Source organism: Panthera uncia, chromosome D4 (assembly GCF_023721935.1).
Source record: "Panthera uncia isolate 11264 chromosome D4, Puncia_PCG_1.0, whole genome shotgun sequence".
NCBI lineage: Eukaryota > Metazoa > Chordata > Mammalia > Carnivora > Felidae > Panthera > Panthera uncia.
This window is the reverse complement of record NC_064807.1, coordinates 79,881,223-79,897,352: the sequence shown is the minus strand read 5'-3', so window position 1 is coordinate 79,897,352 and position 16,130 is coordinate 79,881,223. Positions and strand designations below refer to the sequence as shown.

General features: G+C 39.8%; 2 protein-coding genes across 2 annotated transcripts in view; one reads left to right on the top strand and one right to left on the bottom strand.

Annotated features, from left to right (window-relative positions):
* Nucleotides 1-1,929, bottom strand: part of RABGAP1 (RAB GTPase activating protein 1) — a 177,520-nt gene extending 175,591 nt beyond the window's left edge. The window contains exon 1 of the mRNA XM_049628522.1: nucleotides 1,810-1,929. The gene's annotated coding sequence lies outside the window, so the exon portion shown is untranslated. The remainder of the gene's footprint in view (nucleotides 1-1,809) is intronic.
* A 117-nt stretch (nucleotides 1,930-2,046) lies between these two features.
* ZBTB26 (zinc finger and BTB domain containing 26) lies at nucleotides 2,047-15,586 on the top strand. Its single transcript, XM_049628594.1, has 2 exons — nucleotides 2,047-2,219; nucleotides 11,235-15,586. The coding sequence occupies exons 1-2, from the start codon at nucleotides 2,062-2,064 to the stop codon at nucleotides 12,568-12,570; spliced, it is 1,494 nt and encodes a 497-aa protein (XP_049484551.1). The 5' UTR covers nucleotides 2,047-2,061; the 3' UTR covers nucleotides 12,571-15,586.
* The last annotated feature ends 544 nt before the right edge of the window (nucleotides 15,587-16,130 follow it).

Genomic DNA, 16,130 nt, shown 5'->3' with positions numbered 1-16,130 from the left:
ACAGAATACAATGCTTTTCATAGTAAGATCTCTCAGAAAAGTAGAGAAAATTTCTCTACATGATAAAGGTATTTGTGGAAAAAACCCACATTTAACTTCATACTCAATAATTTAACTACCCCTGTAAGATCAGGAGCAAGTCAAAGATGCCTCCTTTTGCTTCAGCTATTCAACATTGTACAAATTCCAGCCAGAATTATTATAACTATTCTCTTTCTTTCTCAAGAAAGAGAAATAAAAGGCAAATAGAGAGAAAGAGGTAAAACTATCTCTATTGAAAGACAACATGATTATAGAGAGAGGAAATCTAGAAGAACCCACAAGAAAGCTACCAAAGCAAAAACAAATTCAGCAATCTTGCTGGGTATAACAATAACACACAAAAACAGTTGTTTCAGGGTGTTTGGGTGGCTCAGTCGGTTAAGTGTCCTACTCTTGTTTTCCCGTAAGGTCATGATCTCACAGTTTGTGACATGGAGCCCGATGCTGGGCTCTGTACTGATAGCTCAGAGCCTGCTTGGGAATCTCTCTCTCTCTCAAAATAAATAAACTAAAAAAAAAAAAATCAGTTATTACTACCTACCAGCTATGAACAATATGAAAATGAAGTTAAGAAGGCAATTCCATTTACAATATTATCAAGAAGAATTAAGTACCCTTTAAACTTGAAAACATTGCTGTGAAATTAATGAATACCTAAGTACCTCGAAAGACATTCTGTATTCATAGGTATGAAGACGTTAAAATGGCAATGTCACCCAAAGTGATCTACAGATCCAATACAATCAAAATTACAACATCCGTTTTCTCAGAAATGTAAAAGGTCATCCTTAAATTTACATGGAGTTTCAACGGGTCAAAACAATCATGAAAAAGCATAAAGTTTGGGGACTCACACTTTCTCATTTCAAAAGTGGCAGGACAGAGACCAGAAATAAACCCTCACATACATAGTCAACGGTGCCAAGACCATTGAAATGGTAAAGGAAAGTCTTTTCAAGAACTGGTGCTGGAAAAATGTTATCCACATACAAAAGAATGAAGTTGGGTACAGCTGTGGTGACTGTTACATAACATTGTGAATGTACTCAATGCCACCAAACTTTACACTTACAAAATTATAAACTGCTTAAAATTATAAATACTATGTTTTAGGACAACTGGCTGGCTCAGTCAGTTAAGCGTCTGACTCCAGATTTTGGCTCAGGTCACGAACTCACCGTTTGTGAGTTCAAGCTCCACATCGGGCCTGCTTGGGAATCTCTCTCTCTCTCTCTCTCTGTCTCTGTCTCTGTCTCTCTCTGTCTCTGTCTCTCTCCCCCTCCCTCCCAAAAATAAATAAGTAAACATTTAAAAATAAATAAGTATATGTTTTATCACAATAATCTCCCCCACCCTCCTCGTACCAAAAAAAAAAAAAAAAAAAAAAAGAGCCTAGTGAGCAATTGGATTGGAAAGGAAAAAGAACAGAACTCTAGAACGATACTAAAGTTTTCTGGTCTGCAAGGCTGCGTGGATGATGCCGTTTACCAACATAAGGACTACAGGCACTAAGAAGCAGGTCAGCATACGAACTTGAGATAATTAAAAGACACATTAAGATTGGGACAACCACTTGGAGATGTCTTCTGGGCAAGTTGGCCCTGGGGCTTAAGAGATCAGTCTAGACCTCAATGTAGGCAACGGAAGGCTAGAGAATGAAAGAAACCTCTGGGAATCACCAACATCCAAAAGCAAGGGGAGTACACCACCTTTTACTTTCACGGCCCCAGCGCGGCGAGTCCACATCCCTAGTCGGGAGGGCCTTACCAAGGCTTAAGTGCGGAGGCGCCCTTCAAGCCTCTGCGGGCAGCAGGTGGAGGAGCCGCTGCAAAGGGGCGAAGCACCCAGGGGTTGAGACCCGGACGCGAAAACGCAGCCAGCCACCGTGTCGTGGGTGAGACCCTCGTAGCAGAACTCTTCCGGTCCTCCGCACCCGGTCCTCCGCACCCGGTCCTCCGCGCGCTAAGTCCCTCTCCCGGGCCAGTGGCCCTCCGAGCCTTCCGATTGGTGGAGAGGACCATGGGACCTGGAAGTTGTTTTGTCCGGCGAGGGCTGCCCTTCCGGTTCCGTTGGGTCCCCCTTTGGCTCGGGTTCCCTGCCCCTCCCCCTTCCCGGAGCCCCGAGGGGCCGGAGCTCCTGGCGGTGCCGGATCCTGACGGTGGCCTTCTCCCGGGTCTGTAAGTGCGGAGGCGGCTGGAGCGCCGGGCAGGGGTACGGGGTCTCTCAAGAGGGAGCCCCCTTGGGGCCCTAGATTGGCTGGGACCTGCTCTGGGATGGGGTCGAGGAGCTGGCCTAGGCCCGGGGAAACTTAAGGAACCCTTGACCCGGCCCATGCTGTGCCCCGCCCCTTTCCCTTCCCCGCGCCTGGAGTGGGGAGCCTAACTATGCCCTAGGGACCTCTTCCTGGGACCCCAGCCCAGGGCCCAGCAGTTGGCTTGGACGCCTGACTCTGGCATCTTGTAAGAAGTGCCAGAGCTGAGGCGCTGGCAAGGCCGCAGTGCCAGCCCGCTAGACTCACTATGCGTGCTGACCTAGGTTACACTTTTGCCGGGGTTTCCCCCAAATCGGCCACTGGCCACAGCACCTTTTCTATTACTGACTCTATGCCAAGCACGGGGGCTTCGTAAGATACCCTTCCAGTTTTCCAGGGTCAAGTTTGGGAGCCAGATATAAACAAATAATTACTCTTGCGATATATATCAGTCGTATATGTGTGAACTGCTTAAGGGGCAGTTGCTAGGAAAGCTGAAGAATGAAATTGACGTCTAAATGGGGAGGATAAAGTGGAGAAGAGCTTTTCAGGCAGAAGGAACAGTTTGCAAGGCTGTGAAGGAATGACTGAGGGTAAATTGTGTGTGAAGAGGAGGAAATAGGGGGCTCTTGTGCATAGGATGAGATAAGAGGCTGGGCAAGTAGGCTGAGGTCCAGATAGTGAAAGGTTTAACCCTAAAAGAGATGGGTAGTTTTTAAGGAGGTTTAAGCAGGAGACTTATACAGTCAGATTTGCTCTGTAGAAAGCCACGTTGTTCTAGAAGTCAGTCTATAGAAAAGGAACGTATAAGCTGATTATGGATTCTTCAGCTAATGTCTGGGTATTCTTATTGGAAATTCTTTTGAAGCAGTAATGGGATAAGCCTAGTGAAAGCTAATGAAGTCCTGAAATGGAGTTATGACAGTATAACTGGAAAGAAGGGAAGTATGCTGGAGTGAATGATGTGAAGACTCCGTAATAAATTGGATGTTGAGGGGTAAAGAGGTAGCAAAGCTGATTCCTAAGTTTTAGGCCTTTGGTATTTGGAGAATGTTGATGCCGTTATCAGCAACAAAACCATAATCAGTGTAGAGTGCAAATTTATTTTTTGGATATATTGAATTAAAGGTATAATAGAATAGCCACATAAAACTCTCCAGTAAAGAGTTGGAAATGAAAATCCGCAGCTCAACCCCAGTGTTGTAGCTAGAGGTAAAAGTTTGAGTTATTGGTATCAAAGTAGAAGCTGTGGTAATATTTGGCATCAGGAAGTAAGTAGTGAGAAAGATGGGAATATTTGGGGAGAATGGTGCATTTATGAAGCAGAAAGAGGAATTGGTGGGACAGCAAAAACAGAGGTAGGGGATAATGTATAAAAGTGCAGGGTCCAAGAAGATCCAGAATCAAGAGAAGAAAATTTTGAGGAAGGTGCACGGGACAATGCATGCAGAGCATTTGGGGAATGAGAAAAAAAAAAAAAAGGTTGCATTTCTTTAGTTAGAGATCATTAGTGGGGTGCCTGACTGGCTCTGTCCATAGAGCATTTGGCTCTTGATCTTGGGGTCAAGAGTTCGAGCCCCAGGTTGGGCATAGAGATTACTTTAAAAAAAGAGAGAGATCGTTAGAGACCTTTTAAAAAACAATTTTAGTAGAGTGATGAGGTGGTGATATATGAAATAATGAGGACCTCAACTGGTTTGGTGTTAAATGAGAATGAGAAAAGACCACATGTGAAGGATTTCACAAAGAAAGTTGACAGGCTTTATTTGTTTATTCACCTAACAAATGCTTATCAAACACATTCCAGACACTGTTCTAAGCTCTTTAAAACATTAACCTAATTTTTAATTTACCATAACAACCCTATGAAGTAATATTACTATTTGACAGTTGGGAAAACTGAAGCACAGAAGTGGTTAATTAACTTGCCCAGGATCACACAACTAGTAAAGTGGTTGAACAGGGTTTTGATCCTAGGAAATATGGCTTCAGAAACCATAGTTTAATCCACTGCACTAAGCAGTGACTGAATATGGGCTGACAGGAATGGGAAAAATTTAGGCAAAGATAGATTCATTGATAAAAAAATTGAGAGGCTTGGAAGGAGATCCGAATTGAGCAGGTAAGTAATGGGCTTATGTTTGTATTATATATTTGATTTTTATTTCTCTTTTTCTGTCTTAGATCCTATTCAAGTCAGTGCCATTTTAGGTCAGTGTCTTTCACAATTAGTTCAACTTATGCCATACTTTCATTGATCACTTACTATGTATAATTGGGTCTCCTCTTCAGCTTCGCACCCATGTCTAGCGAGGTAATGGATCTTCCCCATTATGTCATGTAGGATTCTCTGGCTAAACGTTTTAAGACCAGACCCATTTTCATCCCCTCTAATATTCCCTAGCTTATTGAGTGGCAATCTGCCAAATTAATCCAGTCATTCAAGTCTAATGTCTTGGAGTCATCTTAAACTATCCTTTCTTGAACCCCACCTTGGTCAGCAGTCCATCAGTTCTTTGAAATATCTCTCAAATCTGTTTCCTCTCTGTATCCATATGATTGTTGTCAATGTTCAGGCCCTCATTATTTCTATCTCGATCTATTAGAGTAATAGCATACCACCTCCTTCATGTCCACTGTTATGTTATTTTTGATTTGCTGGGTTTTAGACAGTGCAGGAGTTTAGGCATCAAACATTTCATATGATAGAATAGTGGCCTAGGGCAGGTACTTTTGAGTAGCTTGAGGTAAAGTTAAGTTTGGTTAAGGGTGGTCATGAGGATGGGGATTTTGAGATTTTTTTTTTTAGAGAATGTAGGGGCGCCTGGGTGGCTCAGTGAGTTAAGCGTGTGACTCTTGATTTCGGCTCAGGTTATGATCTCACAAATCGTGAGTTCAAGCCCTGCGTCTGGCTCCACGCTGACAGTGCAGAGCCTGTTTGGGATTCTCTCTTTCTCTCTTTCTCTCTCTCTGCCCCTCTCCTGCTAGCACACATATGCACCCTCTATCGTTCTCAAAATAAATAAAGTTAAAAATTTTTTTTTCCAAGGAAGATGTATTTCTGTGTATATTACTTAAAATTAAAAGTAAAAACAAAATAAAAGATTGAGAATTTGGGAGAATGTAGTGCCATAAAAGTTACCCATAAGAAGAAAAAGATTGAGGCTTACAGAGATAAAGGCTGTAATATAATGTAACCTTTTTGAAAATGAAGTATGGTGTTAATGAGAGACAAAGAAAAATTTCCACGTAGTTATGAGTGCTAAGTTGAAAGATAAGGGTACTTTCATGAGGTAGATGAGAAAAGAGACTGACCTACAGCTTGGGAGTTTATTATATGGAATAGAAAAGTTTTCCTTGTAAGTCGTTATTAGAGGCATTTGAAATAAACTTGGTTGGAGTGCTTGGGTGGCTCAGTCGGTTGAACTTCTGACTTCGACTCGGGTCATGAGTTTGAGCCCTTCATCAGGCTTGCTGCTGTCAGCGCAGAGACCCTTTCAGATATTCTGTCCAGTTCTCTTTCTGCCCCTTCCCCGCTCATGCTCGCTCTCTCTCTCAGTCAAAAAGAAATAAATATTTTTTTAAAAATGAAATAAGAAACTTGGATATTTTCTCATTGCCTGTAGCACAGCAGTAAACATTGTCCAACTTAGAATATCCATTGATCCTTTTTGGTTACTCCTGTTTGAACAGGAATTTTCAGATCAGTTGGCATATTTGTTATGGAGATAATTATGAAAGAATGGTATAAATATAACAAAGAGAAAGTGATCTCTTAAAAAAATGTTTATTTTGAGACAGCGTGCGTGTGCACGCAAGCGAGGGAAGGGGCAGAGAGGGAGAGAGAGACTGAGAATCCCAAGCAGGTCCCACACTGTCAGTGCATGGCCTGATGTGGGCCTTGAACCCATGAACTGTAGGATCATGACCTGAAATGAAATCAAGAGTTGGATGCTTAACCAACTGAGCCATACAGGCGCCCCAGAAAAAGTGATCTTAAGTGAGAATACTCCTGTTACATTGATGTGTGAGAAATAGGTCATTCAGAGCTTGCTAATAGAAACTGGGCAGTATGCAGATATAATTGCAATCACCTAGGCAATGGATGATAAGGGCCTGAACTGTGGCAATGCTGGAATAAAGAGAGAGAATTTGGAAGTCATTCTGTGAAAAGAATCAACAATGTGGTGACCAAGTCCCTCTTCTACCTGATAAGTTCTTTACTTTTAGTTACTAGAAGCTCTACTATAATCTAGAATTATGTGAGTGATTTTTATGAAATTTAGAAAAAAATTACTATGCTTAGAAGTTAACTACAGTCCCTTTTATTTGCAAATGACATTCAGACTTAGTATACAAATATAAATACACAAAAGATGGGAAAATAACATAACATAGGTGACAAACGAAGATAAAAAACAAGGCTGAGGGAATAAAATGCAATCAAGAATACGACTCGTACCCAAATGGTTTCCTATTAAAGTTCTCTAGAGTTGACACAAATGTGGCTTTACATTGTACTCTTTTGTTTTTTAACATAAACCTTTTATTGAAGCACAACTGAATACACAAAAGTATGAAAATCATAACTGCACAGCTGAATGGATATGAGGAGGGAAGTCTGAGCAGTTACACAGTTAACATTATTCATAAAACTTCAGCTAGTCTTGTTTCATACGTGGATTTTGGCATCACGTAGCTTGGGCCCAATTTCCAGCTCTAACACTTAATACTTTCCACCTCTCATAAGTTGAACAAGTTTCTTATATCCTCCAAGACTTCATATGCAAAATGGAGATGATAATAATACCTACCTCTTAGAGATTTTGAGGGTTAGGTGGGTCAATTTAGGTAAAGCACTTAGCACTATACCTGGGACATAGCAAGGATTCAATAAAGATTAGCTACTATTTCTCGTGTTGTTAAGCCAGTTTATAAGAAACACAGTTATTCCTTTCTATTTTGACATTTTTCAAAAGTAAAAAAAATATATATGTATATACACATATGTATATACACATACATATATATACACATACACATATATACGTATGTGTATATACATATATGTGTATATATATTTAAAATTTAGTTTTACATTGTCAAAACCATTTTGGAAACAAACCCAAGAAAAAAGTTTCCCCAGGACACTCAAAAGCGGAAAAGATGATAATGAAGAGCATCTCTACCATAGTACAATAATGATTTCATAGGGAACATTAAAAAGTTAATTATTGTGCTGGTCTTGTTGAATGAGCTGTATAAAAAGTAACAGTTGTGGGACTCCTGGGTGGCTCAGTCCAGTGGCGGGCATGGGACTTCGGCTCAGGTCATGATCTTGTGGTTTGTGAGTTCGATCCCCACGTCGGGCTCTGTGCTGGCAGCTCAGAGCCTGGAGCCTGCTTCAGATTCTGTGTCTCCCTCTCTCTCTGCCCCTCCCCTATTCTCTCTCTCTCTCTCTCTCTCTCTCTCAAAAATAAATAAGCATTTAAGAAAAAATTTTTTTAATAAAAATGTTAAAAAAACAAGTAACAGTTGGTCCTTGCCCTCAAATAACTAAAATTGTATTGAAAAGAGAAACTAGTAACAGCAATTGATTAAGGGATAAACTACGTGGCCCAGAAATAAGAGTGTATCAAAGACAGCCAATAGAGTGCACTGACACATGTTAGGGAAAACTTAAAGTAAACAGGACAATTTTCCTCACATTCTGAGACTAGAGCAGAGCAATCAAAGTCAGCACTTTCTTTGGGTAACTGTTGGGCTGCTCTCGCTGTTAAGTTTCTTGAGGCTGATTGATAGGAAGTACTCCAGCTCCTCATCTTTGGAGCTTCAAGGAACAGTTATTTCTGAGGATAGTTGTCTCAAACACTGTGTGTATTGTCATCCTATAGATGGAAGCAATTCATGATCATTTTTGGGTATGTGTAGAAAAATACTGACCTGAGGGTGACTAAGGACAAGCTAAACTCTAAGAAAGAATGCCCCTTTTGTTTGGCCACTTGAAACAACAGTCATTTTTATAACTTCTGGTTATAAATTGGGGCATTCACTGTTTCCAGAATGACTGAATTAGGATACTGTGATTGCTAAAACTAACCAGTGATAATACAGTTTTGCTGCTTTCTTTTTTGATATGTTTCTTGTATCTCCTAGATTTTTTCCTTTTTGATATTCACCATCTTTTCTCTGATGCTGCATTTGCTTCTCTGCCTCCTTCCTCTCTCATTTTTATTGTAATTATTCATACCTGTACATTCAGAATGCCATACAAAGGAAAAGTTTTCATTTATGTCTGTATATGTTTGTTAATATACCTGTGCCATACCAGTTCCCCCTCCTATATTTCACCTCTTTCAGTGATAGTTTCATTCAGTTGAACTCTTAAGTTTGAAACCTTTATACATCCCTTTTTTTTTTTCATTCTCTGGATCTAGTCATTTACCAAGTTCCTCAAAATATCTTTTACTATTTTTCTTTACCCCTTATTCCCACTTTCATTCCTTTCTAGGCTTTCGTGGCCTCAGAGCCGTAATGCTTTCACAGACTCTGAGCTGATCTTCCTAACAGCAATTCTTCCTTCTTTCTGCTGTCAGATCCTGTAGGTTCGACAAATACCAACTGAGCACCTACTATATGTTTAGTACAATATTTAGGTGATGGGAATACACACCAGTTTGAACAGAAGAGGTTCTGGCCAGTAATGTGGCTACAATAAGTAGAATTTAAAGCAAAAGGAAAAAGTGTTTTGCCCTAGAAGATGCAGGTTCCCAGCATCAGCCTCATTGAGTGGGGTGGAGATGTTTCCCTCTAATGCCATGAAGCTTGCAGTTGGAGGGGAAGGAACAGGTACTGTATTTAATAAAGTATTTTGAGTGTTAACGTTGGAAGTGCTATGCGATAGGTCCAGTAAAGACAACTGTTTTAGTGTAAGAGGTTAGGTATGGGCCTCAAGAAATAAAATAAAGGAGTCATAGTGTGCCTGGCTGGCTGTCTCAGTTGGTAGAGTGTCTGACTCTCGCTCTCAGGGTCATGAGTTTGAGCCCCATGTTGGGTGTAGAGATTACAAGGAAGGAAGGAAGGGAAGAAGGAAGGAAGGAAGAAGGGTCTGTATTAGAGTAGTGCTCTAGACTAAAGAGAGAACTGCAACTGTGCTAAGAGCTGTGGAGTCAATAGAGTGCTGTCATGCACTATGAGTTTGTATGCAGTATGAATAAGATCTGGACTCTGCTTCAGGAGCTGATGTTCTATGAGCCGTGCTTAGTCACTGTTGTAGAAGATAAGATTGTAAAGATTGGGCTTCAGGATCCAGATGTGGCCAAGCACAGCTGGTTGTCTCATGTGATTCTCCACTACAGAGTTGATGAATGCACAAAATTCAAGGTAAATTTATTGATGCACTGAGATTATTTCTCAAGAGCAGAGCTGATATACCTGATGTCACAGAAGACTGCTGCATAAACAGGCTGCCAGTTTACTTTTTTTTATAATGACTGCGGGACTGGAATTATCCTGTTGGCATCGCTAATTCATTCTTCCCTGTAGAGAGACACATGGGAAGCCAAATTACCAGAAAATCATTTAGGGAGTATGGAATCAAAACATAGGGACTTTCTCCAAGGGAATTGCTACGTAAAGGGACAGAAAGGCAGAGAGTTTGGCAAAGACACCTTCTCCATGGTTGAATGCATTACACCAATGTTGACCTTAATTATTATGAGGTTTACTTCATCAGTTTATACTCAAAGGTTAGTCTTCATCCAGGAGACAATGGGAAGTCACAGAAGGATTTTAGGCGGGGGTTAGATATAATCAGAGCCAACATTTTTGAAAGCTGACATGTGGTATAGAAGCTGGATTAGAAGGTACAGAAGCTGGAGCCCAAGGAACATTTATGATCCTGTTCTAATAGTCCAGTTGATGAGTAATGATAGATAAAGAGGGATAAAGAAGAAGGAACAAAATCTCTAAGCTATTCATTTGATCGACTTTATTCCTACTCAGATTCCCACCAAGTGGCTCATCTGGTTTCTCTATATCAAATATTTTATTTACTTTCTATATCAAGAAATGTTTGAGAGTTATATTTGTCCAAAATGCACAGGATAAAGACCTGTGCCTTTGATACTGTGTAAACATTGTCCCTTTAAGTTTGTGACTTTCAGTTTATTGCAGAAATGCCTGTATGAATAAATTCACATCAGTTTAAATAGAAGAGGATTTACCAAGGAATGGGGCAAGCAATGTCACTGCAGTTCTTTAAAATAGAAAGCAAAGAGGGGCGCCTGGGTGGTTCAGTTGGTTAAGCATCTGACTCTTGATTTTGGCTCAGGTCATAATCTCATGGTTTGTGAATTCAAGCCTCACGTTGGACTCTGTGCTGGCAACACAGAGCCTGCTTGGGATTCTCTCTCTTCCTCTTTGTCTGCTCCTCCCCTACTTGTGCTCTCACCATCTCTCTCTCAAAATAAATAAATAGAACTTAAAAAAAAAGACATTATTTTAAAAAATAGAAAGCAAAGGAAAACATTTTGTCTTTGAAGAAGCAGGATTTCACAGTATCATGCAAAAGAAAATAGTTACTTTGTTATTACTTGCTGGGATGTTTTCAGTTTGTTTTTGAAACCTGATAAAATTCTGATTTGAGAAGCAAGAAAATGCTCTTGGAGTAACTCAAACACTGTTCTTGTATTAAGTATCTTAAAAAGTTGAATGGATGCCAAGCTATGTACACTAATACAAGTCCACTCCTTAGTTGGTAAGGACTAATTTTTAACAGCCTTTGAAAGCTGTTACAATAGCTTCCTCTTTCAAGGAAAATATCATTTGGATACATACAAAGAGATATGACAACACAAATTTGGTTTTGGAAGGAAAAATCCAGGTTTCTTAATTGTTTGAATTTTCTTAAATTCATCCTTTTTACATTTCTGTTCTTTAGGTCTGCCAAAATGTCTGAAAGATCAGATCTCCTTCACTTCAAGTTTGAAAATTATGGAGATTCAATGTTACAAAAAATGAACAAATTAAGAGAAGAGAATAAATTTTGTGATGTTACAGTTCTCATAGATGATATTGAGGTACAGGGGCATAAAATTGTGTTTGCTGCAGGTTCCCCCTTCTTAAGAGACCAGTTTTTACTGAATGATTCCAGAGAGGTGAAAATCTCCATATTGCAGAGTTCCGAAGTGGGGAGACAATTGCTCTTATCCTGTTATAGTGGTGTGCTGGAATTCCCTGAAATGGAACTGGTCAATTACTTGACTGCTGCAAGTTTTCTTCAGATGAGCCACATTGTAGAACGGTGCACACAGGCCTTGTGGAAGTTTATAAAGCCAAAACAACCAATGGATAGTAAAGAGGGATGTGAACCACAGAGTGCTTCTCCCCAGTCAAAAGAACAGCAGGGAGATGCCAGAGGCTCCCCAAAACAGGATTCACCTTGTATTCATCCATCTGAAGACAGTATGGATATGGAGGACAGTGATATTCAGATTGTTAAGGTAGAATCTATTGGGGATGTATCTGAGGTTAGAAGTAAAAAAGATCAGAACCAGTTTATTTCTTCTGAACCCACTGCTTTACATTCATCAGAGCCCCAGCATTCCCTGATAAATTCAACTGTGGAAAACAGAGTAAGTGAAATAGAACAAAACCATCTCCACAATTATGCCCTCTCTTACGCAGGCAGTGATAATATCATCATGGCCTCAAAAGATGTCTTTGGGCCTAATATTCGAGGTGTAGACAAAGGCCTACAGTGGCATCACCAGTGCCCAAAGTGTACCAGGGTGTTTCGTCACCTGGAGAACTACGCCAACCATTTAAAAATGCACAAACTCTTTATGTGTCTACTCTGCGGCAAGACTTTTACTCAGAAAGGCAACCTTCATCGACACATGCGTGTGCATGCCGGCATTAAACCTTTCCAGTGTAAGATCTGTGGGAAAACCTTTTCTCAGAAGTGTTCCTTACAGGATCATCTTAACCTTCACAGTGGAGATAAGCCCCATAAGTGTAACTATTGTGACATGGTTTTTGCACATAAGCCAGTTTTGAGGAAACATCTTAAACAGCTGCATGGCAAAAACAGTTTTGATAATGCCAATGAAAGAAATGTGCAAGACCTCACAGTGGATTTTGATTCTTTTGCATGTACAACAGTCTCAGACTCTAAAGGGTGTCAGCCACAGCCTGATGCAACACAGGTCCTGGATGCAGGTAAACTGGCCCAAGCTGTCTTGAACTTAAGAAACGATAGTACTTGTGTGAATTGAGTAGGGGCTTTATGCTCACAACTTAGAACTGACTGAAAACATGGCAATAGTCTTGAATCTTTTTAGGAGTGATTTTGCTAGTTTGACTTCTCCAAAGCCTCTGTGCAGGTTGTAGGGGTGAGTCAAAGCACTAACAGACCAGGCAACTTACCACTTGGAGTGGTCTTGCCTTCCTTTTGCCCTCTCCCATTTCGTGTTTTGAATTATTTATCCTGTGATGTCTGTTTTACTTTTCCAAGGAGTATTCCGTTTGTCTACCTAACATTGACCTTTGTTTTAGACCGACACTATTTTAGGCTTTTCACTGGGCACATCCTGAGGGTACCAGTGAGTTAATAACATCACCTATGGTCCACTAATAGATGCTGTGCTAAGAGAAGTGAATAGTATTTTTCTTTGGCAGAAAACAGGCTGAGACATAAGAGGATATTGCTCTTGGCCTGAATATGTGATAAAACTTCTGGCTGCCTATTGTTAATTGCCTATTGATAATGAATCTGCCTCCTACCATTTGTACTTGTCTTGGAGCTGGCTATGAAGTATTTTGGGTTGTTCTGTACTCTTTTCAACAGTATTATAGCCCAACTTCATGTCACTGTGTTGTTCACATAGACCAGAGTACAATGTTTTCGGCAACACCTACAGACAAATAGTTAGCATGAGAAGCATAATTAACAAAGGATAGAAGTACAATTTACAATAGCACTTACATGGGAGGTCTTCCCAAAAAGAAGCCAAATGCTTATAATTAATGTGTATTGTACTTGTTGATGCTTTTCAAATCAGGATTGCCCCAGGCACACTGCAAATGTGCTAAAGTATAATGGTCTCTCTCAAAAGAGGCTATTTGGGAGTCAGTCTCTGGATTGTTTTAGAGGTTAGCCTTCCGAAAGGTGAGTTTGGCCTTCAGAGTTTTGTCTGTTGTACTGTAATAATCTCTGTATCCTCATTTCTTCATGTACACTAGTTTCTAAGATGGATGAAAAAAGTGGATCACAGAAGGAGCAATTGGGTTTTTTGCATTCAGATAGTCCTAAAAAGGTACATAGTCCCACCTTGCCATGTTTGATAGATCACTAATGCAGAATTGATCTTCCAATATGGAAAGACACAATTGTTTTTCCGAAAGCACATGTTATAGTTCAGAAAGAAAATTTTGAGTCTTAGTAGTTTTTGACTCATGAATTAGATTTAGGTAATAGGAGTCTTAGGGTCCCTTAGAGAATCTTTAAGCGATCATATACTCCACCTCTTTTATTTAAGCTGGGGTATCCAAAGCCCAAAGAGGTGGCCTGGCCAAGGTTGGCCAAAGTAGAGAAGTGACTAAAAATATGAGCTAATCTCTCCTTATTTCTCCCTATCTCTTAGCTTAAAAAGATTTAGTACATGATCAAAGGTATTATTATCAGCAAAAAGCTCCTAGTTTGTGCTTCACTTTTTGGAATCCCTGTTGGCTTTTTGAGACAGCCCACGTTTTACAAACAAAACATCACAGGAAGGATGTATTTTTGTTAATTATTTTTTTTGGTTAGAATGAATATTACATTCTTCTGCTCAAGCAAGTGATTGATTTGCTAGGTGGTGGTCAGGGAGAAAAAAGACAAGTAAGAATAATGTGAGAAGGAAACAAATGTGAATCTGATTTTGTCTGGAAGCAGTGTTTATTTAGTTTCCATTGGGCTTTTGTTTTTACTTTTGAGCTATGAGAATGCATGTACAGATAAACCAAAACTTGAGTTTAACTTGAATAGTCACAGGGAATTCTGCGAGCTGTTATAATTTGATGCATTTACATGTGAATCTGATTTGAGGTATAATTTCTACCTTTTGTTAAAATCCTTAAAATGAGAATAAAATTGAGTGATAAGACTAATAGGTATCTTATGCCCAAAGTCACTCATTTTATGGTTTAATGATGCTACCTAGCATTCTGATTTTTATATGATCCAGCCAAAGAGTACCAGTTCTATGCAACAGTGAGACATTAATGTTAACCAGTGTTTCTCTGAACATCATTTCATCATAGGGAAATAGGAAGTTGGAGTGCTTCCTTCACTTACATTCATGTCCTGTTTTTGTTACTGGTTTGAAGACTAAAAGACATGAGTTCAATATGATTGGTCTCTTTGGTTGGAGACTATTTCTGGGTTCATTGAGTCATTTGAGAAACATTTATTGGGTACCTTTGTTGCCAGGCACTATGCTAGATACTGAGGATATTGAAGGTAAGATTGCTAAGGTCCCTGCCCTCACAGAGCTTATGGTCTCATGTGGTCTCATATGGTCTCATGTGGTCTTAGAGAAGGTGATTTTATACTGGGAATAATAAAGAAAATGCCTTGCTTTCTTTGATCACTTAAAATCAGCATCTTGATGGGGTTTTTTAATCAGTAAAACTGGTTCTCACCTTTTGCAACTGCAAACCACTGAAGTGATTTACAGTCTCCTCCATTTCTTGGCTGGAGAGGTGTTTTGTTTCTGTGAGACATTTTCTTAATTTTGGTGGGACTTGACTTTTCTCCTTCTTTATACATGTTTCTTAGATTGTATTTCAAAGTGGTCAAGTTACTGATATCAAATACATTTTATAAGGGAAGATGACTTTCAAAAGTAGTCATATTCTTATAGAGAAGAAAGGTTTTCTAAAACCTTAGTCATTCTGCATTTGTATTTTATGGATCCCCAAGATAACTAAAAAGGACTCTCTTTACCATAACTTGGTTTTTAAAAAATTACCGTGTCACCATTATTTATTTATTTAATTTTAAAGACAAACTCCAAACTGAAGTGGCTCTGAAGTAAATCAGATGTGGTTTTGTTTTAGTTTCTTTATTAGAAGATCTATAAATGGTGACCAGAGTCACCACTTCTAAAAGATTGTCCTAAACAAACAAACCAGAATATTTTATTTCAGCTGGTGAATAGCTGTTCTAAGTCTGTTGTATGTTAGACATACTATGAACTACCTCTTCACTTATTATGGGGAAGTTTCCTTAATAAAAGTGTGACAATTGAATCTGTGGTGTCAGTGGTTTCTTTTTTCTCTCCCTCCTGCCTTCCTTTTCAATTGCCTGAATTTGAAAAAGAAATGCTTTCTTCACTCCTATTGTTTATTAATCAAGCACGCTGAGCTTGGCCTCGGAAGCAAATCTGGTTAACCAGAAATTGTTAGTTGGGTCGGTTACTTCCAGGAGAACCTGTTGACTGAAGGGTAGAGCTGCTGCTTTTCAGAATTGGTTCAGACATAACTTCATTTGGCAAATACCTGATGCCTACTCAGTGCCAGATTTCGAGAATGCGGAGATCATAAATCACTGTCCTAAATACCTCCGATCAGATGGGTCACAGATTTCATTACAGGTATGATAATTGCAATAATGAAGGCAGCCAAAGGGTTTACAGGCTCCCAACGGGGAGCCAAGTAATTCAAGGGCAGTTCAGGATGGCTTCAGGGATGACGTGATTTATGAACAAGATTTTGAAGGATGATAGGGAGGAGGATGGATAGGGCACGTGGGAGGAAGCAGCCCCAAGAGTTAAGATACAAGGCCTGGGTTCGA